The 25576-nt window shown below is 45.9% G+C and overlaps 1 protein-coding gene across 1 annotated transcript in view; it reads right to left on the bottom strand.

Annotated features, from left to right (window-relative positions):
* The window catches only part of XYLT1 (xylosyltransferase 1), a 377489-nt gene that overhangs the window by 48452 nt on the left and 303461 nt on the right, over positions 1 to 25576 (bottom strand). Inside the window, exons 6-7 of the mRNA XM_049904388.1 lie at positions 20218 to 20298; positions 553 to 769 (exon numbers count right to left, since the gene is read on the bottom strand). Of these exons, the coding sequence (XP_049760345.1) occupies positions 553 to 769; positions 20218 to 20298 (298 nt within the window). The remainder of the gene's footprint in view (positions 1 to 552; positions 770 to 20217; positions 20299 to 25576) is intronic.

Below are 25576 nucleotides of genomic sequence, written 5' to 3'. Positions count from 1 at the left end.
CTTCTGAAGCTGACACTGTCTCCTGTCAAGGAATCAAAAAACCATATTCAAAATGGGGAGAGGGTTCCTGGTGTTGAAAGGTGGTTATTACATGATTGGTGACTGAAGCTGATGTGGGTGTGTCCTGACAGGGCTGGCCTGTACAGTTGTGCAGGTCATGCACTACACAATCTAGGGAGTCCTATCATCATTGTAGATGTCCGACTTTTTTTTGTGATAGTTTTTAGGCAAATGGCTGTAAACTGTCTTATTCTAACAAAATCAGTATGTTGTGATGATTTCATGACTAACAGGTGTTAGGATCTTTAGGAAGGACTGCCTTTTCTACCTTGTACACAGGTGCTGTGTGGATTGCTGCTAGCAACACTGTGGGTCTGCCCCATGCCACCTCTGTGCAGACCACAGGAGGCCATGCAATGCCGCCGTAGCTCCCCTCTGCAGCGGGATGTCCAGGGGACTGTGCATGTGGGCACAGCAGCACTCTGCCAAGGCTTCAGCAGCCACTTCATTCCAAAGGCTGCAACCCACCCCTACCTTTCTCAGGACACTCACCTCGGCAGGAAGTAGAGTGTAGGAGTAGAACTGCTTCATCTTGGTCACCAGATCGTCTGTGGAAAATGTCACGTATTCTACAAACTTCCTGTTCAGCAGGAACCAATCGGAGCCGCCATCCACGGCAATGCCCTCTGGGATCCGTCGGTCCCCCAGGCGCCACATATGGGCGTCACACTCCAGGAAGAGCCGGTCCAGGCCTTGTTTTCGGATAAACCTGGGAGAGACAAAGTAGCCCTTTGCCCAAAGGTGCCCTGAGAGAAGGGCCCGCCACTGTCATGGCAATCATATCACTTACTGAGCACTTGCCATGTGCCATGTACCAAGCCTTCTGGTCAAGGCTTGTGTACATGCCTAGAATGCTCTTCCCTTGTCCATACCCTAACTCCGCTAATTAACTCCAATTTATCCATTAGATTGCAGTTCAAAAGTTACTTCCTCAGTCCCGATGTAAGTCATATACCACTATGGTTTCTTCCACCCTCTCGTCACCATTATGACCAACATCATCAATATCACCATCTTCATCATCATTGTTGTCATCGTTGCCATCATCATCATTACCATCCTGATCCTCGTCACGAACAGGGCAGGAAGCGGTATGAACCACAGCCCCTCCTTACAGGAACTCGGGAAACATCATATAGGCACAAAGAATCATGGTTTAAAGGAGTTTCAAGGAACTTCCAGAAAGATATATAATAGAGCAAGGTCAAAGAAGCTGGGGACACCATGGGTTTGGTGGTCAGGGTGAGGAAGGAGATGATAGAAGAGACAGGACCTGAGTTGGTGGTGAAAGCTGAATGAAGAAGAGGACGTGGAGATTCTAGACCCAGGAATAGCCTAACCAAAGGTGTGAAGCCAGGAGAGCAGACCAGCATGACTTAAGCAGGAGGTCACTCTGGGCTGTAGACACAGTTTGTGGTGGTCATATGTTGTTTTGGCTACCTAGCACCCATTCCTCACTTTTCTTGGAAACACACTCGGGGTTTACTTGGGACAGTCAGTCTTCTCCAACCTTCACATCGCTGAGGTTTGCACCTCACCCCCAGTACCGGGAGTGGGAACAAAACTTAGGCCGAGTCCATGAGAGTACTCCATCTGCCTGGCCGCCATGATTGGTTTAGGGATGGGTAAGCAAGTCAAGCTGAGATTGATAATGGTCTTGTTTTTATGGAACTACTGTGAAGGAGGTCTTTCCTGTGGGATTTCTGGCTGGGAGAATGTAAGCCTAGAGCTGTTGCTCACCATCTTGTCACCATGAGTGTGGAGTTGTCTGATAAAGATGATAACACAGAAAAGAAAGAAAAGAGAAAGTGATAGTGCCAGACTGTCTGGATGACTTTGCTTGAGATACCGGATTGTGCTGTGCCTGACCTACCCCTAGACTTGTCAGTTACTGGCTTAGGACATTTTGAGGTGGGATTCTGTCACTTGCAATCCAAACAGTCCTCACTAATACATGCCAGAATAATTTCAACTTCACCACTACCATGGCGGGTGGGACTGTTCTTAGGTGCCAGCCATGAGCAGGTAGCCACGACTGTGGCATATAAATGCCACCTCCCCTCTCCACTGGGGATTTGGAGTTCTTTGTACCTCCATGGTAGATTCATCACTCTTCTCCAGATTAGAGTTAACTGGTCTCCTCCCAGATAGACCCTCCCAGGTAGACCCTCTTCTCACTGGAATGGACCCTGCCTTCTCCCTTCCGCCTCCTCTTACAGTCCCTAGAGCCGTGCAAGCAGCTACTCAGCAAAGGTCTATTGTAATGACCAGGCTTCAGGGTGTAGAGGGTGGCAACGGTCCCACCCTGCTGGTCGTGCTGAATTCCAGAAAGAACTCCCAGTGCTCGGAATCCACGGGCATCTGCTGGCGGGGACTGGGTGAAAGCTCACTAATAAACCCATATCTTTAGCACTTTGTTCTGCCTGAGCAGAAGACCTGCCCCTCCCTATTGGCCACTCATTGAGGAAGATAATGATGCAGTAAGATTAACCCTTCACAAAATTGATGATGGTGTGATAAAAAATGGTGATGCCAATGCTGGCAGCATCTTAATTCTACTCAATGTGTTTTCCACCTGCATTGCAGTGGGTTCTCCCGTGAATCAGCCATACGGCTTCCATTAGTGATCAGTCCTCCCTGAGTCTCAGCTTCCTGCTTGGTAAAATGACAGAGTTGGACTAGGTCTGCATTGTAAAACACTTCTACAGCTCGAACAGATATTCTACTTGTGTAAAGCATGGTAATGGAGTCAGCAGACACGTGGAGAATGCACGTTCGGAAAGGCACTCAAGTTCTGTAACACTTCTGGCTAAATCAAATTTATCTCTAGACTCAACCCAGCCCACAGACCACCAATCATATCTCTGAATTGTTGTCGTTAGCTGCCATCGAGGTGGCCCTCGACTCAGGCAAGCCCATGGACAACAGAACAAAACACTGCCTGGTCCTGCGCCGTTCCCATGAATGGTTGTGGATCAGACCGTTGGGATCTATAGGATTTTCACTGGCTGATTTTCAGAATTAGATCACCAGGCCTTTCTTCCTAGGTCCTCTCTGAGATACTTTTCAGCTGTCACGTACTATAAGCAACTGTTATACCCAACAAGAGGGTGTGGGGTGGGCATTATGTATGAGTATACGGAAGCCCAGACACAGGAGTCAAGGTCAGAAGCCAATCAGAAGACCCAGGTGTCCCATATCCCCGGGCTTGTTCTTTCCATGTAAAAACCCAGAAGAAGTTCATTAGCAAAGCCATGTTCTCTCTGGGGAGTGACTTAGGGAAGGCTTTTCATTATACTCACACTTCTACCCTGCTGAAATGAAACTGGCCCTAACTGGCCCATTAAAGAAAGCCCCTGAGCTTAGGGAAACAAAATCCTAACTTGACTCTGACAGGTGCTAACTACAGAATCATGTCCAGTGGGTGCACTTAACCCATGCTTAAAACCTGGAATTTTAAATAATGTGTCTCAAAACTTACATGCTAGCCAGACTAACCAGAGAGAGAAGATAAATACAGGTGAGAGAATTTGCAAGATTTTTTCTTTCCATGGACCAGCTTTTTAATTTCATGTTCCATTATATGGGATAATAGCATCGTCTTGCAATTTTAATGCGGTGTCCCAGACCATAATATCCAAATACAATATTTATGCAGTAATCTCTGAAATGAAATATTCATGGGGTTGGGAGATTGGCTGCTGTATTTACTGCATTCAAAAACCGATGAGCTGCAAACACCGTCTTGGGTTAATTATGGGTAAATAGAGACAACCAATTCCCCAGGTCTTAGGAATGCTTTTGAGGTAAGATGGCTTACAGGGAACTTAGGTCTAGGCTGGGAGAAGGTGGCAGAGACCCAGGGTCTGGGCTTGTCAGGGGTGTCCGCCAGGGGAAAGGAATCACTGTTTGGGCAAGGGCTTGGTTTTTCCAGCCCTGTGCACTAACCAAAAACTTGGTGGTTCAAACCCACCAGTCGCTCCGTAGAAGAATCTTCCATAAAGATGACAGCCTTGGAAACCCTACGGGGCACTTCTACTCTGTCCTATAGGGTTGTTATGAGTCAGAATCGATTCAACAGCAAAGGGGTCTTGCTTGGTTTTGGTGCACTTTACCTTAAGGAGGTAAAGGTTGGAAACCAAGGTGAATCAGTAAACACTTGGGTGTGTCTTTTCATAAATGCTGGCTCACCAATAAAGGGTGCAGGGCTTTCTCACCTGAGGGTGAACAATGGGCCCACCACCCAGAAGGTGACCCATGACAGTCTCCTTCCTGCAATTTCTTTACCTGTCGGCTTGGTTACCTGAGGCAACTGAGTTGACAGGTGTCACCAGAGCAGAACTGAGCGGATCTGGGTTCTAGAGTTGTCTCTGTGTTCACTGGTTGGGAGATGTGGGCTGTCCTAACCTCTGAATGCCAGTGTAAGATGAACCCCGTGACTCCTGTCCTGACAACCTGCCAAATCAGCTAGAGTATGATGGATGATGCTTATCAAAAGGCCTTGCAAAGTGTTTAGTAAGCACTGTACCAGCCAACGGTCGACTCCTTCTTACACAGTGATGACGTCCCTCCTTCATCCCTGGCATTGCTGGTCCTCCTTTCTTGACTTATTTTTCTCCATAGCGTGTTCCACTTCCTAATTTAATATACGGAGTCCATGGGTGGTGCAAATGGTTAGGCATAGAACTACTAGCTGAAAGGCTATCAGTTTGAACCCACCCAGACACATCTCGGAAAAAAGGCCTAGCAATCTACTTTTAAAAGGTCACAGCCTTGAAAACCCTATGAAGCAGTTCTACTCTGCACACATGGGTTGCCATCAGTCAGAATCAGCTCAGTGCAACTAGCAATAACAACAATTTAATATACTAGGTATTTATTTTGCTTATTGTCTGTTATTCTTACTAAATTTAAGCTCCAAGGGGGCAGAGATTTTTTAAACCTATTTCGTTCACTGCTGTATGCCTAATGCCTAAAGAACAGTGCCTAGCAAACAGCTGGTGCTCAATAAATATTTACTGAGTTAATGAACAAAGTCTGGCAGTCAGGAAGTAATGTTGCTGTTGTTAGGTGCTGTTGAGTTGGTTCTGACTCATAACACCCTATGTATAACAGAGCTAAACACTGCCCAGTCCTGCACCATCCTCACAATCGTTGTTATGCTTGAGCCCATTGTTGCAGCCACTGTGTCAATCTATGTTGTTGATGGTCTTCCTCTTTTTCAGTGACCCTGTACTTTACCAAGCATGATGTCCTTCTCCAGGTACTGGTCCCTCCCGATACTATGTCCAAAAAAAAAAAAAAAAACAAACCCCAAACCCATTGCTGTTCAGTCAATTCCAACTCATAGCAACCTTACAGGACAGAGTACAACTGTTCCATAGAGTTTCCAAGGTGCACCTGGTGGATTCAAACTGCTGACCTTTTGGTTAGCAGCCATTAGCTCTTGACTACCATGTGACCAGGGCTTCCAACATGTTCAAAGACCTCTATAAAGTCTTAAAAGGCAAAGATGTCACTTTGAGAACTAAGGTGTGCCTGACCCAAGCCATAGTATTTTCAATCACCTCATATGCATGAGAAAGCTGGAAAATGAGTATGGAAGACCGAAGAATTGATGCCTCTGAATTGTGGTGTCGGCAAAGAATACCGAAAGTACCATGGACTGCCAGAAGAACAGGAAGTAATAACCATTAGTTAATCAGGCATCGGATTCTTGACAGATGTAGGAACTGAATCTCAGAAAGGTTTAGTAGTGTCCCCAAAGTCACAGAGCTGGAAGTCGTGGGCTTCAATCTAGGTATGACTGAATCCAATGCAAGCTCCTAACTACTCTGCCGCTCTTAGTCTGTCCCTCTGAATAAAAGCTCTAAGAAGTCTAAACCCATGGCCATTGAGTCTATTCCAACTCCCCCTTAGGGCTTCCAAGGAGCGGCTGGTGGATTCCAACTGCCAACCTTTTTGATTAGCACCCGAGTCTTCTATTGCCTCAAAAAGACATTTCTCAGAAGTGAGGGAGAACCAAGGGTAAAGGTTTCATTGTTGATCTTGGAAGAGGCTTTTTTTCAGACCTCACAAGGACTTCTGTCTTCTGAACAGGCTATATACGGTCCCACATGGAATTATTTGCATCCAGTCTTACTTCCTGGCCTCTGAGGCACGGGCGGTTGCCTTTCTGAGATTTTTCTTTGGTGGCAAAATATGTGACAAAATAGTGTTGTTGTGAGGTGCCATTGACTAAGTTCTGACTCATAGCGACCCCATGTACAACAAGATAAAACACTACCTGGTCCTGTGCCATTCTCACAATCATTGCTATGTTTGAGTCCATTGTTGTAGCCACTGTGTCAATCCATCTTGTTGAGGGTTATCCTCTTTCTCACTGACCCTCTACTTTACCAAGCATGAGATCCTTCTCCAGGGACTGGTCTCTCCTGATAACATGTCCAAAGTAAGCGAGCCAAAGTCTGGCCATCCTTGCCTCTAAGTAGCATTCTGGCTGTACTTCTTCCAAGGCAGATTTGTTCGTTCTTCTGGCAGTCTATGGTATAGTCAATATTCTTCACCAGCATCATGATTCAAGGGCATCAGTTCTTTTTTGGTCTTCCTTATTCATTGTCCAACTTTTGCATGCATATGAGGCAATTGAAAATACATAATGGTATTTGACTCTAATTCTATTGGGACATCACAGGGACCACATCTACTCAGCTCAGTGTCAGAGTAAATCAGATGGAGAGTGGGGAGGGGTCCTGATTCTCCCCTGTGGGAGAAGAGGTTCATTAAAAATCATCTGTAGTCTCTGGAAATATCTCAGAAAAGGGATACAATAAAGAAACTTCTCAATTCAGTTAATTCCATGGCTACAATTTTGGCAGGAATCCTGGTGGTGCAATGGTTAAGCACTTGAAAGGCTGATGGTCTGAACCCACCCAGCAGCTCCATGAGAGAAAGACCTGTTGATCTGCTCCCATAAAGATTATATCCCCAAAACCCCTATGTGGCAGTTCTACTCTGTCACATGGGGTCACTATGGATTGGAATAGACTCTATGGCACCCAACAAAAACAACACAATCATGGCATGTTCATTGAGTGTGCAATCACTCCTGCACTGTCTTGTCCTACAATTTCTAAATGGAAGACCTCTGCCTCTCAGATTTTACAGGATGCTTGAGCAGGAAGAAATCTTAGTGATCAACTAGACGAGAACTCATTCTACAAATTAAAAACAACAACAAAAACCAAGTTCAACACAGAGAAAAAGTCACAGAGCCCGGAGAAAAAAATTCTCTCCTTCTCCTGGTGTCCTGTCCAGTGACCTGTCCCCTCCACCCAAATTGCTCCTTTGCATAAATGTTTTAGGCAAAAGCACAGGTGGGAAATAAAGCCTGAAACCCACAATGCATGAAGTCAGCCACCTGTGTGAGCAGCCTATGTGTTACAGTAATGTGGGGCAGTGCTAAGCTGAGGGCTCTGGAGCCATGCTACTTGGTCCAAATCCTGGGTCTGCTATTAACCTTGAGCAACCTAATCACACAATGCCTCAGTTTCTCAAACGGAAAATAATACCACCCTCACAGAGTTGGTGCCAGAGTTTAAATGAGATTATATATTTAAAGAGCTTAGCACAGTGTCTAAGCAAAAAACCAAACCCATTGCTGTCGAGTCGATTCCAACTCACAACAACCTTACAGGGCAGAGGAGAGCTGCCCCATAAGGTTTCCAAGGTTGTAATCTTTACAGGAACAGGCTGCCACATCTTTCTCCTCTGAAGTGGCTAGTCGATTCGAACTGCTGAACTTTTGGTTAGCAGCCAAGCATTTAACCACTCTGCCACTAGGGTTCCTTGGACATCACCTAGCACATAGTAAATGCTCCATAAATGTCCACGAGGATTCTTAGCATTTTTCCTTCATCAAGCTAGAAACACAATGGATTCTCTCCCATAAGATCTGGATGAAGGACATGTGCAGGACTAAGGAGAAACCCCCATGTCCTGTCAGGCAATGATATTTCAGCACCAAGGACAGAAGCCCAAAGCCATCACTGAACCCTGTCTACTGCAACTATTTTGGTCAAATAGGACCTATATGGCTATGGCAGTGGTGATGACAAGTGTCATGGTCATTCTTCTAACAGTGGTCAAACATCATGGACAGAAAACCCTCCCATCTTTACAAACTATGAGAACAGAGAGGACTCAGCTCACTGAGTTCAGAGTTTGGCAGCTCCAGGGGAGCCTTGCTGGCCGTTTCTCAGGCCTAGGGTGGGGTGTGCCTCTCCCTGACCTTGGCTGGTGTCATTCACTCATTCAGTAGCTCCAGAGAGCACCTTCTATAATCCAGGCCCTGGTTTATTATGTGCTGAGAATTGACTGTGAATAAAATGGACATAATCCCTGCCTTTCTCCCCTCCTAGGGAGAGGGAATAAGCCAGAAATAATAATGTTGTTGTGTGCTATAGGGTCAATTCTGACTGAGAGTGGCCTTATAAGACAGAGTAGAACTGCCCTACAGGGTTTCCTAGGCTTTAATCTTTATGGGGGCAGACTGGCAGGTCTTTTCTCCCACAGAGCCACTGGTAGGTTCCAACTGCCAACCTTTCCTTTATCAACTGAGCACTTAAACCAACGTGCCACCAGGGCTCCTGGAAGTAATAATAACTACCATTTATTGACCACTTGCTATAAACACTTACTATGCTTTAGGTCCCTAAGTGGTGCAAATGGTTTACACTAACCTGAAGGTTGGCAGTTTGAACCCACCCAGCTGCTCTGTGGAAGAAAGGCCTGGCTATGTGCTTCTATGAAAATTAGTCAAGAAAATCCTATGGAGCAGTTCTACTGTGTAACACATGGGGCTGCCACGAGTCAGAACTGACCCGAGAGCAATGCGGTTTTGATTTATGCTTTGGAATAAGCATAATAAGGATAGGCTATGCTTTAGACCATGTTCCACACACTTAGTATACATTTCCTCATTTACTATTCATCACATCCCAGGAGGGTTCATTCTACAAATGAAAGAACAAAGACACAGAGAGGTTAAGTAATTTTCCCAAGCCACACAGGTGGTTAGTGGAAAGGATGGGATTCAAACCTCAGCAGTTGGGCTCTAGAGTCTGCACTCTCAGATACAAGGCTATAATACCACTCTCTTGAATAAATAAGTGGACGGGAATAAATACAAAACACTTAAATATATAATTACACAATATGATAAGTTCCACGAAGGAAAAAACGATGGCACAAAAGAAGAGACAGGGACTTAGGGAAGATTGCCGGGGAAGGCTTCGCTGAGGAGGTGGCATGTAAGCTCAAAGAGAAGGAACCGGTCATTTGAAGATTCGGGGGAAGAGCTTTAGAAGTGAAAGCAGCAGCAGGTGCATGGGCCTGGGTACAGGGAAAGAGGTGAAGAGGCTGGAATGAGCGAGCTAGATGGGAATGTTCAGCTTCACTACCTCACTTCAGAGCAACCCACCTGCAGGACAGGTAGGCTCTGCCCTGGCTAGTGGAAGGGACAAGGTAGGAAGGTCCACAATGACCCCTTTGGCACAATGGTTAAGAGCCCAGACTCCAGAACCAGACTGTCTGGGCTCAAGTCTATTACCCCACTTACAAGCTATATGCTGTTTAATCTTTCTAGCCCTCAGTTTCTCCACCTGGAAAATGGGTGTGATAATAAGTATACTTACATCACGGAGTTATTGTGCCAAGGTCTGAATCCCATCTTTGCCACTAACCAGCTGTGTGGCCTTGGGAAAACTACTTAACCTCTCTATGTTTCTGCTGCTTCATTTGTAAAATGAACCCTCACAGGGTATGATGAAGATTGAGAAAATGTATACTAAAAGTACAGAAAAGAGTTACTATTTATAAGGTATTTAGAACAGGCCCTGGCACACAGTAAACCCTCCTTTTTTTTTTTTTTTTATTGTTACTAGTTGTCATTGAGTCAACTCTAATTCATGGTGACACCATGTGTGTCAGAGAGTATTGTGCTCCATGGGGTTTTCAATGGCTGCCTTTTTGGAAGTAGATCGCCAGGCCTTTCTTCCTAGGTACCTCTGGGTGGACTTGCACTGCCAACCTTTTGGTTACCACCCAACCATGTTAGCCATTTGCATCACCTAGGGACTCCAGATCCTCCATGGACAACTATTATTACTGCCCCCATGTGGAGAAAGTTGACTTGGGTTTGACATTCAAGGAGGCAAGGAAAAGAAACCCGCGAAGAAATGCAGAGTCAGGGGCCCTAATCCTGGGACTTGGAGTCCCTGGGCTTGGTGGCCTATGTTCATCACTTTATGTGAGACCCTAAATCATGACTCAAGGCCCCCAAATCATCTTGTACCTCTGAGAACTTGCTGAAGGTCTGTTGAAGGCTAATTGGCTTCCACATTTCATATATTTTTAAAAAAACAATGTTTATCACCCTTTGTTCTAATTATAAAAATAATGCATATCCTTCATAAGACGGTTGGAACATAAATACACAAAACAATATAAAGACGAAAATAAAAATCATACCTCTACCACTCAGAGGTGACACTGTGAACATGTTTTCCTTCTAGTTTTTTTTTTTGTCTAACTTGTATGTGTGTTGTTTTTAAAAAAGAGAAGTTGCCAAGTTGACCTCCAAACACATGCTAAGGCCAAGGGAGGGTGTGCACATGAGTCTGTGTGGGTGCCTGCACAATGCTAAGCTTTATTTTGATGGGGCTGCCATAATTGGATTAAATAAAGTGAACATGCAAACAGTGATAAACTCACTGGTTGGGCTTAAAGGGAAATGCAATCTGCTTTCCCCATTGGAGATGAGATATTAATTATCTCCTCACATCAATCATGGTGCCACAAGACAGCTGGGGAGAGAGCCCTTCTCTCGATAAGCTATTTGGCACCAAAGGGCCTCCTGAAAGCAGATTTGCCTGGAGGAGTTTTCTGGCCAGGCTCTCGGCACAGTTGCCAACTTCTGGTTAAACGGTTGCCTGCTTATACATCAAGGGAGATTTGGGTCTGAAGATTAGTTCAATGTCATGGGCGGGGAGGGGCTACTGCAGCTACTCAGCTGCCGTTCTGACCCCTGATGGGGGGTGCTGCCTCTCTCAGGAGAGGTTTAGATCTGGGAACAGGAAGAAGCTAGCTTATGCTGCTTCTCACCTGGAGGATGGAGCCCCTCCTGGCCTCCTACCTGTCTAACCTTCTTACATTTGAAATGCTACTTGATTCTCTAAGAGTTGTTTCCAAAATGTTAATCAAGTGTATACCATTTTTCAAGATTTTTTTCTCATTTCTTCTCCATCATCATCACCATCATTGCCATCACCATTATCACCATCATCATCACCTTATCACCATCATTGCTGTCACCATTATCATCACCATTATCACCATCATCATCACCATCACTGCGGTCACCATTATCATCACCACCATCATCATCACCATTATCAGCACCATCATCACCATCATCACCATCATCACCATCACTGCCATCACCATTATCACCATCACCACCATCATCATCACCATTATCACCATCATCACCATCACTGCCATCACCATTATCACCATCACCACCATCATCATCACCATTATCACCATCATCACCATCACTGCCATCACCATTATCACCATCACCACCATCATCATCACCATTATCACCATCATCACCATCACTGCCATCACCATTATCACCATCATCACCATCACTGCGGTCACCATTATCATCACCACCATCATCATCACCATTATCAGCACCATCATCACCATTATCACCATCATTACCATCACTGCCATCACCATTATCACCATCACCACCATCATCATCACCATTATCACCATCATCACCATCACTGCCATCACCATTATCACCATCACCACCATCATCATCACCATTATCACCATCATCACCATCACTGCCATCACCATTATCACCATCACCACCATCATCATCACCATTATCACCATCATCACCATCACTGCCATCACCATTATCACCATCATCACCATCACTGCGGTCACCATTATCATCACCACCATCATCATCACCATTATCAGCACCATCATCACCATTATCACCATCATTACCATCACTGCCATCACCATTATCACCATCACCACCATCATCATCACCATTATCACCATCATCACCATCACTGCCATCACCATTATCACCATCACCACCATCATCATCACCATTATCAGCACCATCATCACCATCATCACCATCATCACCATCACTGCCATCACCATTATCACCATCACCACCATCATCATCACCATTATCACCATCATCACCATCACTGCCATCACCATTATCACCATCACCACCATCATCATCACCATTATCACCATCATCACCATCACTGCCATCACCATTATCACCATCACCACCATCATCATCACCATTATCACCATCATCACCATCACTGCCATCACCATTATCACCATCATCACCATCACTGCGGTCACCATTATCATCACCACCATCATCATCACCATTATCAGCACCATCATCACCATTATCACCATCATTACCATCACTGCCATCACCATTATCACCATCACCACCATCATCATCACCATTATCACCATCATCACCATCACTGCCATCACCATTATCACCATCACCACCATCATCATCACCATTATCACCATCATCACCATCACTGCCATCACCATTATCACCATCACCACCATCATCATCACCATTATCACCATCATCACCATCACTGCCATCACCATTATCACCATCATCACCATCACTGCGGTCACCATTATCATCACCACCATCATCATCACCATTATCAGCACCATCATCACCATTATCACCATCATTACCATCACTGCCATCACCATTATCACCATCACCACCATCATCATCACCATTATCACCATCATCACCATCACTGCCATCACCATTATCACCATCATCATCACCATCACTGCGGTCACCATTATCATCACCACCATCATCATCACCATTATCAGCACCATCATCACCATTATCACCATCATCACCATCACTGCCATCACCATTATCACCATCACCACCATCATCATCACCATTATCACCATCATCACCATCACTGCCATCACCATTATCACCATCACCACCATCATCATCACCATTATCACCATCATCACCATCACTGCCATCACCATTATCACCATCACCACCATCATCATCACCATTATCACCATCATCACTATCACTGCCATCACCATTATCACCATCACCACCATCATCATCACCATTATCACCATCATCACCATCACTGCCATCACCATTATCACCATCACCACCATCATCATCACCATTATCACCATCATCACCATCACTGCCATCACCATTATCACCATCATCACCATCACTGCCATCACCATTATCATCACCATCACCACCATCATCATCACCATTATCACCATCATCACCATCACTGCCATCACCATTATCACCACCATCATCACCATCATCACCATTATCACTATCATCATCATAACCATTACCATCACCATCATCATCCTTACCATAACATTTATTGAGCATTTAATATATACCACTAACTCTTCCAACAGTTTATTATGTATTAACTCATTAATCCTTACAACGACTCTATGAGGTTGGTATTATTATCATCATTCCCATCTTAAAGATGAGGAAACTGAGACACAGGTAATTGATGTAACTTACCCAAGGTCACACAGCTCGTTAGTGGTTAGAGCAGCCTGGCTCCAGAGCCTGGTTTCTCAACTGCTATGCTATATATCTCATGTGGCATCTACACAAGTTTCCTTAATACTTTTCTCTATTAATTTTTAAATTTAGTCTGTTCTAAGCATAATATCATAAAATCATGGGTAAGATGGGCTAAATTTTTATCCATAAAGGATAAGATCAATACCTAATTTTTCACAATATGTCCATTTATGACCTATTTAAAAAACCTCACACATCACTCGTGGATCAGGAACGCACTTTGGGAAACGCTGGCTCTAGGAAGAAGGACAGGGATCTGATTTCTCTCCCCCACTTATTTAAAAAACAATTCTGCTTAAAGTCAGCAGAATTTTGCTCTTTCATCTATGCACCTCCAACACTTAAAACTACAGGTTCTTTCAGACGCAGTCACTAATCAGGGGATGATAAATGAACGCAGGCCTCAAGGTCAGACTGAACCAGGTCCCATCCCAGCTCTGCCGATCACCAGCCAAGTGCTCCTAGCAAGCTGAAGCAGCTTTCCAAGTCTCAGGTAGTTAAGAGCTTAAGTTGCTAACCAAACGGTCGGCAGCTCGAATCCACCAGCTGCTCCTTGGAAACTCTATGGGGCAGCTCTACTCTGTCCTATAGGGTTGCTCTGAGTCAGAATTGACTTGACAGCAACGGGCTTGGTTTTTTTTGTTTTATAAAATGGGATAATACCTATCAAGTAAGACTTGGAAGTGCTTGGCTCGGCACCTGCTGTGGTAACTGAGAACATCCAATCTCTTGCAACCCCATTACCACTTTCTAAATTTTACAAAGATGAGGAAAAGGAGGCATGGAGAGTGAAGCTATTTGCCTAAGGTCCCATAACTAGCATGGGACAGAGTTGGCATTTCAACATGGCAGCAGGAGCCCAGTGCTCGCGCTCTTGCCACTGTACCCCACTGTGTGCCAGGGCTAAGCACCAGGAACCCTGACCTCTCTGGAGAAATGAGGTCAACCAGGACAGGAACAGTCTCAGAGGAGACCATATTCTGGTGGAGGGAATGGATTTTTCCTTTCCAACGCCCTGTAAGGGGCCTGTCCTCAGGAACACACTGGGATTTGTGCAGGCGGCAGGGACGTGGAAAACTTCTCTGATGCTTCTGGAGCAGAGGCAGGAGCTACTAGGGATGCTTCTGACGACCTGCTAGTTCAGGCTCCCTGGAAGTAACATGAAGGCACCTGGCTCTGATAGCCCTGTTACGGCTATCTGGGAAAGCAGTAAGTGGGCTACACGTCTTTCACTACATTGAGTTACTTTACTTTTCCGGAAGCAAGGAGAAACAGTGAACACAACACTCCCCTTCATTTAATTACAGGAACAGTCAGGACCAATTTGGCAGCTATTAAAATACGACTTTGCCTTTATGCCATCTCTTCGCAGTGGGAGCTGGAAGCCCATATTGGCTGCTGAAGGCAGGAGGTGGGGACAGAAGGTCAACACTGCCATTAGGAGCCACATGGAATTAAACACAGAGGCGCCCTGTGGCCTATTTTTATCTCACTGCTTGCTTTTGCCTCTTCCTGTTTCTCCATCTTTCAAGCTCTCTGCCTCTGTCACCCCCTCTTTTGCACCGTTGGTCCAGAAGCATGAAGCATAAGAATTGGAAGGGTCTTTGGAAACCAACTTGTTCAACCCCCCTTTTTACCAAAGGGAGAAAACAAAGCCCAGAGAAGCAGAGTGGCTGCCTCAAAGCTGCCCAGCACATTGGAAGGAAGCATAACTAGAACACAGGAAGGCTTCATTGTGCGGCGATTATATGCTTGGGCTCACCTGGGTTTGAGTCCTCGCCCTGCCCTACCTGTGTGAGCTTAGGCAAGTTACGTCACCTCTCTGAGTCTGTTTCCTTACAAAATGAAGCTAATCAGTAGCCAAGGGTCACTAACTAGAGCCAGAAAATTACACCAAAACAAAGGACCGATAGACTTTTAAATCAGAGTCTGGGCTTGATAGTGTCATTTGCGCTCCTTGATTCAGCCATACCTGAAGTCGGAATATCAATGTTTTATTACATGATACAATAATTCCTTTACCTCTTAAGCTAGTTTGACTGTCATCTTCCATCAACAGAATCTTTTCTAACATACCAGCAGTGTGGTAACCAGAGCTGAGCTCTGCCCACCTCGGCACAACCGGAGGAGATGATGGAAAATGGGCTGTGGCTAGGATTGTTCATGTGGCAGGAATGGCCTCCTCTAACAAAGAGCAGAGAATGGCACGTTGGTGCATTTTACTACTAAATTACTGCCCTTAATTGATCTAAATGAGAGAATCCCAGCTGAGGACTCACGCGTGTGTGTTGGAACTTGTGAGCTAATCTGTCCACAGAACCATGGGTTTTAGGGTTTTAGAGGGAGGTGCAGCAATACCCATGGAATCTCGCCTTTATCCTGTCCCACGCCATTTGGGTACTACCTGTCAACTACTGATACACATTAATGAGACAGGATATACTCAACACCTGGAGGCAAGGCTCTGGCTCATTCACCATCTATTTCTTTCTCTCATCGGCAATATTTTAGTCTTAAGCTTATCATGACAATGACATCATTGTTGACGACATCATCGCCATCATTAAGCATTTACTATATGCCAAATGTTTTCTATGTGGTTGTCATGGATTGAATTATGTCCCCCCCCCACAGAAAAAAAAGTGTGCATCAGTTTGGCTGGGCCATGATTCCTGGTATTGTGTGATTTTCCCGTATGCTGTAAATCCTGCCTCTATGATGTTAATGAGGGAGGATGGGCAGCAGTTGTGTTAGTGAGGCAGGACTCAATCTATAAGATTAGATTGTGTCTTGAGGCAATGTCTTCAGATACAAAAGACAGAAGCGAGCAGAAAGATGGGGGGACCTCATACCACCAAGAAAGCAGCACCGGGAGCAGAGTGCGTCCTTTGGACCCAGGGTTCCTGCACAGGGAAGCTCCTAGTCCAGGGAGAACACTGATGAAAGGGCCAACAGAGACAGAAAGCCTTTCCCTTGGAGCTGATGCCTTGAATTTGGACTTTTAGCCTACTTTACTGCAAGGAAATAAATTTCTCATTGTTAAAGCCATCCATTTGTGGTATTTCTGTTATAGCAGCACTCAATGACTAAGACAGCAGTATTTCACATAATCCTCGTAACGACCCTGTAAGTGTAGGTCCATTAATACGTCCATTGTACAAGTGAGGCGAGAGGCTTGGAGAGGTCAAGTAACTTGTGAAATGCAACACAGCCAGGACATGGTCGATCAGAATTCTAACCCAATAATGTAACCTCAAAGCCCATGCTTTTATGCTCTGTGCTATTCCCGGTTGCTAGCACGCACACACACGCACACAAAAAAACCCGTTGCCCTTGAGTTAATTCTGACTCATAGCAACCCCAAAGGACAGAGTAGAACTGTTCCACAGGGTTTCCAACCCAAAGGGTAACCTTTGGGTTAGCAGCCGACCACTTAACCACTGTGCCACCAGGGCTCCAGTTGCTAGCACAGTGCCTGGCAAGAGGTGGGCAGTGAGTAAACACTGACTAGGCTGAAACAATAATACCAATAATGCCAGGAATTCAGACACAAGTCTATTCACTTAAAATCAGCTCCTCTCTAGGGATGCAACTTTGTTTGTAACAAACATGTATTACAAGGTTACCTAGAGAGGAAGAGAGGTCTTTATTTTCAACCTTCAAGTGGTCAACACCAGCATCTGGGCCCGTTCGGGTAACTAGCCACTTCTATGGAATCCTGCCCAACCCCACCTCACTCCCTTGGGCTTTGGGCCAGAAAGGCCTGCATTCAAGTTCAAGCACTTACCAGCTGTGTGACCCCAGGAAAATCATTTAAGCTCCCAAAAGCCCCTTTTCATCTTCTGTCATGGATTGAATTGTGTCCCCCCAAAATATCTGTCAGTTTGGTTAGGTCATGATTCCCACTATTGTATGAGTGTCTACCATTTTGTCATCTGATGTGATTTCCCTGTGTGTTGTAAATCTTATCACTCTGATTTAATGAGATGGATTAGTGGCAGTTATATTGATGAGATCTACAAGATTAGATAGTGTCTTAAGCCAATCTCTTCTGAGATTAAAAGACAGAAGCGAGCAGGGAAATTTGGGGACCTCATACCACCAAGAATGAAGAGCAGGAGTGTGAAGCCTTTGGACCCAGGGTCCCTGAGCTAAGAAGCTCCTTGACCAAGGGAAGACTGATGACAAGGACCTTCCTCCAGAGTCGACAGAGAGAGAAAGCCTTCCCCTGGAGCTCACACTTTGAATTTGGACTTGTAGCCTACTAGACTGTGAAAGAATACATTTCTCTTTGTTAAAGCCATCCACTTGTGGTATTTCTGTTACAGCAGCGCTAGATGACTAAGACATCTTCTGACAAATGGGATGATCATTCTTACTTTTGCCATCGACCAGCTGTGAGGGTGGGATTGGAACCTGTAGGAAAATTGCCCAGCAGAGCAGGGACACGACGCCCAGTTGCTAAAATTCTTCTTATTTATCCACCCTGGCCCTTCTGCCCTTGGTGGTCTAAACACCCTATTCTACTCTCTGCTAATCTACAGAGCTGCTTCAAGTCTGGGGCTCTTTTTAAATGTAAAGAATTTAGGCTGCGGGTGGGACAGAAAAAAATCTATAAATAGTCCGTTGAATGCAAATCAGAATTAAAATTTAGGAAAGTGATACAACAGAATGATTTGGGGGTTACTTCTTGAGAGCTCGGGAAATTAAGCTAACTGCTTGCTTTTGTCCCTTGCCTGCTGTGGACAGCTGGGTAAACTAAGTCACAGAGCCAGCCAAAATGACATCTCCACCAGCAGTGATAAAAGAGGGTGGAAAGCAGAGACTGCAAACTGAACACTGACAGGGGTCAGGCAGAACACCAGCTTGGCCTAAGATCCAGATGACAGCTGCCATGAAAAAACCCAGGCATGGAGTCCATGGACCTTTTGATTTTTCAAGAATAGCTGGAAACTGGGGTTTTCATGGGGAATACTGCTATTTTTAAGTGGAGCTATTCATTTTCGAATGAAGCACCTGAATTAAAAAAAAAAAAAATCCAAAAATATGAGAGCCAGGAGCTATTCATTTTCGAATGAAGCACCTGAATTAAAAAAAAAAAAAAAAAATCCAAAAATATGAGAGCCAAATAAAACATGTTAAGATAATATTATTCCATGAGCTGGCAGGTTATGTATGCTCTGTGCCCTCAGAAAGGAGGAGGCCCCAGGACATCAGAGGGATCCTGGACTGGTTTTAATGGTGTTTATGTCTGACGAGGTCCCTGGGTGGCACCAACAGTTTGCTCTTGGCTACTAACCAAAAGATTGACGGCCCCATGGAAGAAAGGCTTGGCGTCTATTTCTGTAAGACAAGACCCAAGAAAACCCTGTGGAGCACAGTTTCACTCTGGGGCACATGAGGTTGCCATGAGTTGGAATCAATTCGAGGGCAATGTTTTTTTTCTTTTTTGGTTGGTTGGCAATAAGGAGCCCTGGTGCTCAGTGGTTAAGTGCTCTGCTGCTAACTGTGAAAGGTCAGTGGTTTGAGCCCTCCAGTCACTCTGAAGGAGAAAGATTTGGCAATCTTATCCCATAAAGATTACATCCTTTGATACCCTACAGGGCAGTTCTACTCTGTCCTAAATGTCTCTATGAGTTGGAATCAACTCCATGGCAACAGGTTGTCAGATGACAAAGCAATTGTGTTGTCTCTCCTACAGGTGGCACTCAAGACTGTATCCGTCCCAGCCCAACTGTGGCCATGAGATTTGGGCTCAGCTCTAAGCTGGGCCATCATGATGCTACTTGACATTGCTCATCTTAGGTAGGAGAGGCTCAGTGGGGTTCTGGGTGCCTCCAAATCTCTGCTGACATTGGGCAGAAGCATGTGACAGTGGAGAGGGACTGGGCTGGGAGTCAAGGTACCTGGGTTTAGGTCCATGCTGGTATGAAATCCCTCTTCCACCAGAAAGCAACTTCCATTAGAGTAAGATCTTTGACTTGTTCACCACCAGAATGGTGCCAGGCATATAGTCAGCACTTGGTAAATAGTTGCTGACTGAATGAATGATCTGGGGACACTGGGTTTCCCATTAATAAAATGGATTTTAACAATGCCTGCCCAATTGACCTCGAAGGGTTTTCACGATGAGATAATGGGAATGAAAGCGCTTGGAAAGAAAGAATCAAGTGCTATGACACTATGTAAACCATTTACTCTTATCTCCTTCTTTGGCTGACGGGAAGGACCGCTTCAGAACCTACATGAAAATGGACGAGGACCACCCAAGCCATGCCTTTCTCCACCCTCAACACTTCTCTGGCTGCACCAAACCAGCCTAGAAAGAAGCTCTAGATTATCACTCCGATATTCATTTCCACTTAGCACAGGGGTAGGGAGACCATTGGTACCTTGCATTGTCCCGGCCATGTGACTTCAGGAAATTCATATCTCGGTATCTGGAGAGAAATGCCACCAGCTGGTCATTTGTCCTATGGAAACAAATGGAGAGCAAAGTCAGGGTGCTCTAGAGACCATGGAGCTTTGAGTCTTGGCTCCCTTCCTTGTCACAGACATCAGGCCCCTCCCCTCCTTCACAAAGAGGGAGGCCTGCAACTCTGCTTGAGTCTCCTTCCCTGATCACCACCCCACAGGCTGGGTAAGGTGTCCTTTTGCATGGTCACCATCACTGGGTCTACCACACTACATTAAAATGGGTTGTTTGTCTGTCTGTCTCCTATGAACTGTACTAGGACAAACAGTGTCTTATTTGTTTTGGAATATCCAGTGCCCAGCACTGGGCTTGGCAAACACTAAGTAATCAGTGTGTAGACCGATGCCCAATATATGCAACCTCAGGGCCTTTGCACGTGCTGTGCCTGGGTTATCATGTGCCATATTTTCCCAATGCCGGCCTGCTCTGGTCATGCAGGCCTCCTTTAAGATATCACTTTCTCAGAGAGCTCTTTTCTGTCCACCCGACTTAATGTAGCATCTCCCCATCTTTATCACATCATCATTTACCTCATTATCTTATTTGAACTTGCCTACATTAGAAAGTAAGCTCCGCGAGGACAGGAACCCAGGGGGAGTTTTTCATCACTGGCATAGCAGCAGCTACACGAGAATGAGCTGAATGTTGCTGGATGAATCAACGAATGAATCAAAGTGAGTTTGAATGTATTCCTTCAAATCCATTTTGAGGAAGGAACAAAGCAATAAATGAATGTATACCAAGTACTCGGTAACCACTGGGCTACTGAATGAGAGAGCTTTAAAAAAGATGAAGTGCAATACAAATGGATGACATGGCTCCCAACATTGTTATCCGAAATTTATCGCCATCAATCTTGGCACTAGCAGTGTAGTCACAGCTAATCAGCTTGAGCATACAGCTGTGACAGTATTTTAAAAGGCAGTCACACGGGTCTCCATCTGCCAGCAACGCAGTTGCCTCTTCTGCTGAATAAACCCAAACAGGTAAGCAGGGCTGATGTGACAGCTTCTTTATCACCAGGCTTCTCTGCTCAGGGATTTCTACTTCAGAGGGAAAGGGTTAAGCATTGTCCAAATTGAGAGAAGCGGTAAAGGCAGTGGAAAGGAAGAACGCCTTTCTCGGAAGATAAATGTATCTAGGCATTTGGGAGGCAGGACGGTGCCTTAGAAAGGGTTGCCTGGGCTTTACTGGCAGAATGGTGTGGGGACAGATCCCAGCTCCACTTTTAACCCAGCTGTCCCCCCCCCCCAAAAAAAAACCAAACCAGTTGCCGTTGAGTTGAACCAGACTCACAGCGACCTCATGAGTGTCAGAGGTGCGCTGTGTCCCACAGGATTTTCAAGGCTGTAATCGTTCAGAGGAGCCCTGGTGGTACAGTGGTTAAGAGCTCAGCTGCTCAACAAAAGGTCAGCAGTTCGAGTCCACCAGCTGCTCCTTGGACTCAACTCAACTGCAAGGGGTTTTGGTTAACCTTTTGGAAGCAGATCTCCAGCTCTTTCTTTGGAGGCGCCTCTGGGTGGATTTAAATTACCAATCTTTCGGTTAGTTGTCAAGTACTTAACTGTGCCACCCAGGAACTCCTAGCTGTGTCCAAGGAGACGTCACTTAACCTCTCTGGATGGAGGTCTTCCCTGAAGTCACGTGGCGGTGAGAAGCAAGCATGCTCAGCACACAGTAGAGATCACTGCACAGTTCCTTTACAGTTGCAATGGAGTGGACTCTGAGCCCCGGTGGTACAATGGTTAAGTGCTCACTGCTAGCCAAAACGTTGGCTGTTCAAACCTACCTAGCGGCTCCAAGGGAGGAAGACCAGGCAATCTGCTCCAGTAAAGATTACTGCCTAGAAAGCCCTATGGGGCAGTTCTACTCTGTCACATGCTATGAGTTGCTATGAGTCGGAATCAGCTCGATGGCACCCAACAGCAACAACAGCAGCACACAGGAGGCCCTCCATGCAGATATACTGAATGGACAAAAAAAAAAAAAAAAAACCAAAACCAAAACCAAACCCAAACCCATCACCATCGAGTTGACTCCAACTCACAGTGACCCTATAGGACAAAGTAGAACTGCCCCATAGGGTTTCCAAGGCTATAATCTTTATGGAAGCAGGCTGCCACATCTTTCTCCTGCGGAACAGCTGGTGGGTTCCAACCCCCCATCTTTCGATTAGCAGCTGAGCGCTTAACCACTGCACCACTAGGGCTCCTGAACGGACAAGTGGGTGGATTTAAAGGCACATAGTCGATGCGTGGTAAATGCCAGCTGCTAGGCTCTTTCTGCCTCCCGACTGTTGGTTCCAAGCCGCTCCGACCCCTGGCCCCCTCCTTCATTCCCTGCAACTCCATTGCACCACTCCAATCTCCTGCTCTCTGATTGGATGACTCATGTTGACCAACTCGTAACTCCAGCGGAGGGGGCACCAAGCAGTAGAGAGATGCTGCAGTGAAAATGAGCGCTGCCGATTTATTTGGCCTGTTACAGAAATAAACACCAATTCAAAACCAGCCGTTGAAGCGGCTGCAGTGCATCGGACACACACACACATGGCACGCATGCACACAGAGCTATGTCCCAAGGACAGACACAGAGGGGACCCCACGTGTCCAGGCAAGGGCGCTTCCTGTGTGTCAACGCCGAGGTAAAACCCACATGTGTCTGACACCGAGTTGCACAGAGCCCGTGTGGAAGAGGGCCTTGCTAAGTTGCTAGGTGAGGCAGAAACAAAATCTGCCTATATATTAAATAAAAAAAAAAGAAAGAAAAGAAAGCAATCCTTCCCAAACCATAAAGGGGCCCGTTCCATCTCGGTGTCTTAGCGGCTCTTATTTACCAGGCCCCTCTCTGCTACAGTTCATTATTGTCGTCCTGATGAATACAGGACAAGCTAACCTCTGAATGGGTACCGGCAGCAGGAATAATAAATGAGGGCCTCTCCTAAGTGGGAGGGTTGGAGGGGCCTTCTGGGCTCCCGGGCCCCCTCTCAGAAAGCGGCAGGCCTCCCAGGGTCAGCGGTGGCAGCTCCACTTGGCAACCCCAGAAAGCGCCTTCCACGGCCGGGAGCTGGGGCCATTTTCACATTTACCGCTTCGGCGAGTCCCCATCTGACGGGGATGAATAGGCATTTAGCGAATTTACTTAGCGATGCTTCCACATGAAATCGTCTCAAAAGATGACATCTTGGGGGAGGGAGGGTGGGCCGGGAGGGGGCCCAGTTTCCAGGCCAGGAGCTTGTGGGTAAAGCCGCTTTTCAAAGCCCAGTGTTATGTGCTGGGCAAGGGCTCGAGCTGGCATTGGCTGGGTGGGATGGGCGAGGGGACCCCTGCCTTCCCACTCCCGGGGGGCCCCGGCCCCCTCGCTCTCCTTCTGGGTAAAACGCCTACTCGGAATGCTAAAGCCTGTCTTCCCAGTCCTCCAAAGGGAGATGGGATTTGGCTGGGGACCAAGTTTTCCCATTGTTGCTTTCAGACGCCTGTCGATAATTGCCTACATAATATTTAGTTCTCTCCGGATAATTAACAGCTTGAGATCTGTTGACATTTTACCCCATTCCAGTTTCTCTTTCTCTTCCCCTTTCATACACACTTTTCCCTCCTCTTTCTGGTGGGGTCCTTTGCCAAGTCTCTCCCACAACTCATCTCTTCTCTCTCTCGGTGTCTCTTCAACAATTGCACTCTACCTTTTGCTGAAATTATTTGAAGACATGCCTCTTGGTGAAGGCCAGCTCCTTGCATCTGATTCATGATGGTGACTCTGGGGCCCATCACTATAACCACTGAGCCAGGGGGAACTCTTTGTTGAAGGAAGTAGTAAATATGTATTAAAATGAACTCATTGGAACCGTACGGAAATCTCTGTGGAGATGAATAAATAAATGAATAATAAAATAAGCTCCCAAACCACAACTCTTTACTGATGGTGGGCCATGCCCCAGGCTCTGGGGCAGATCTCTTCCATATTTTATTGCATTTAATACACCCAAACCAACAGAAAACCAAACCAGTTGCTTCTAAGTCACTTCTGACTCATGGCGACTCCATGTGTGTCAGGGTAGAACTGTGCCCCATATAGTTTTCAGTGGCTGATGTTTTTGGAAGTAGATCACCAGGCTTTTCTTCTGAGATGCCTCTAGGTGGACTCAAATCTTTAACCTTTTGGTTAGCAGTACCACTCAAGGACTCCTAATATATACAAAACCCGTTAAAAACCAAACCTGTTGCTGTTGAGTTGATTCTAACTCGCTACGACCCTATAGGACAGAGCAGAATGCCCCGCAGGGTTTCTGAGGCTGTAATCTTTACAGACGCAAACTGCCGCATCCTTCTTCCATAGAGCAGCTGGTGGGTTTAAACTGCTGACCTTTTGGTTAGCAGCCAAGCGCTTAACCACGGCACCACCAGGGCTCCTTAAAATACACAAAGACCCTATGAAACAGGCAATTTTCATGCCCATTTTACAGATGGGGCAGCTGAGACTCAGAGAAGACAACTAGTAAAGAGCAGAACCTGGACTGGAACCTGGTTCCAAATGCTGTCAAAGTGTGTGCCCTTCACTACTAGAATGTGTCTACAAATGACAGAGAATGAATGAATGAATGAATTCCAGGTATAGAAGAAAAGATATGGGTGCTCTAACGCCTTGCTACTCACGATGTGGTCCGCAGACCGGCAGCATCGGCTTCATTGCTCTTAGAAATGCCGTTCTCTACAAAATTCTACCTGAAAAAGAAAGACCAGACTTGCTGGTCTGACAGGGACCGGAGAAACTCTGAAAGTATGGCCCCTGGACAACCTTTCAGCTCAGTAATGAGGTCACTCCCGAGGTTCACCCTTCAGCCAAAGACTGAACAGGCCCATGGAACAAAACAAGACTAAAGGGGCACACCAGCCCTGGGGCAGGGACTGGAAGGCAGGAGGGAACAGGAAAGCTGGTAATAGGGAACCCAGGGTTGAGAAGAGACAGTGTTGACATGTCGTGGGGTTGTTAACCAATGTCATAGAACAATGTGTGTACTAACTGTTTGATGAGAAACTGGTTTGTTCTGTAAACCTTTGTCTACAGTACAATAAAAAAAAAAAAGAAATGCCGTTCTCTAGAAGCATTAACCCAGTGCCATTGAGTCGATTCCGACTCATAGCGACCCTATAGGACAGGGTAGAACTGCCCCATAGAGTTTCCAAGGAGCGCCTGGAGGATTCGAACCGCTGGCCCTTTGGTTAGCAGCCGTAGCACGTAACCACTGTGCCACCAGGGTTTCCCTAGATGCATTATAG

The sequence above is a fragment of the Elephas maximus genome, chromosome 12 (assembly GCF_024166365.1).
Source record: "Elephas maximus indicus isolate mEleMax1 chromosome 12, mEleMax1 primary haplotype, whole genome shotgun sequence".
In the NCBI taxonomy this organism is placed as follows: Eukaryota; Metazoa; Chordata; class Mammalia; order Proboscidea; family Elephantidae; genus Elephas; species Elephas maximus.
The sequence above is the reverse complement of the archived record's forward strand: the minus strand, read 5'-3'. Positions and strand labels throughout refer to the sequence as shown.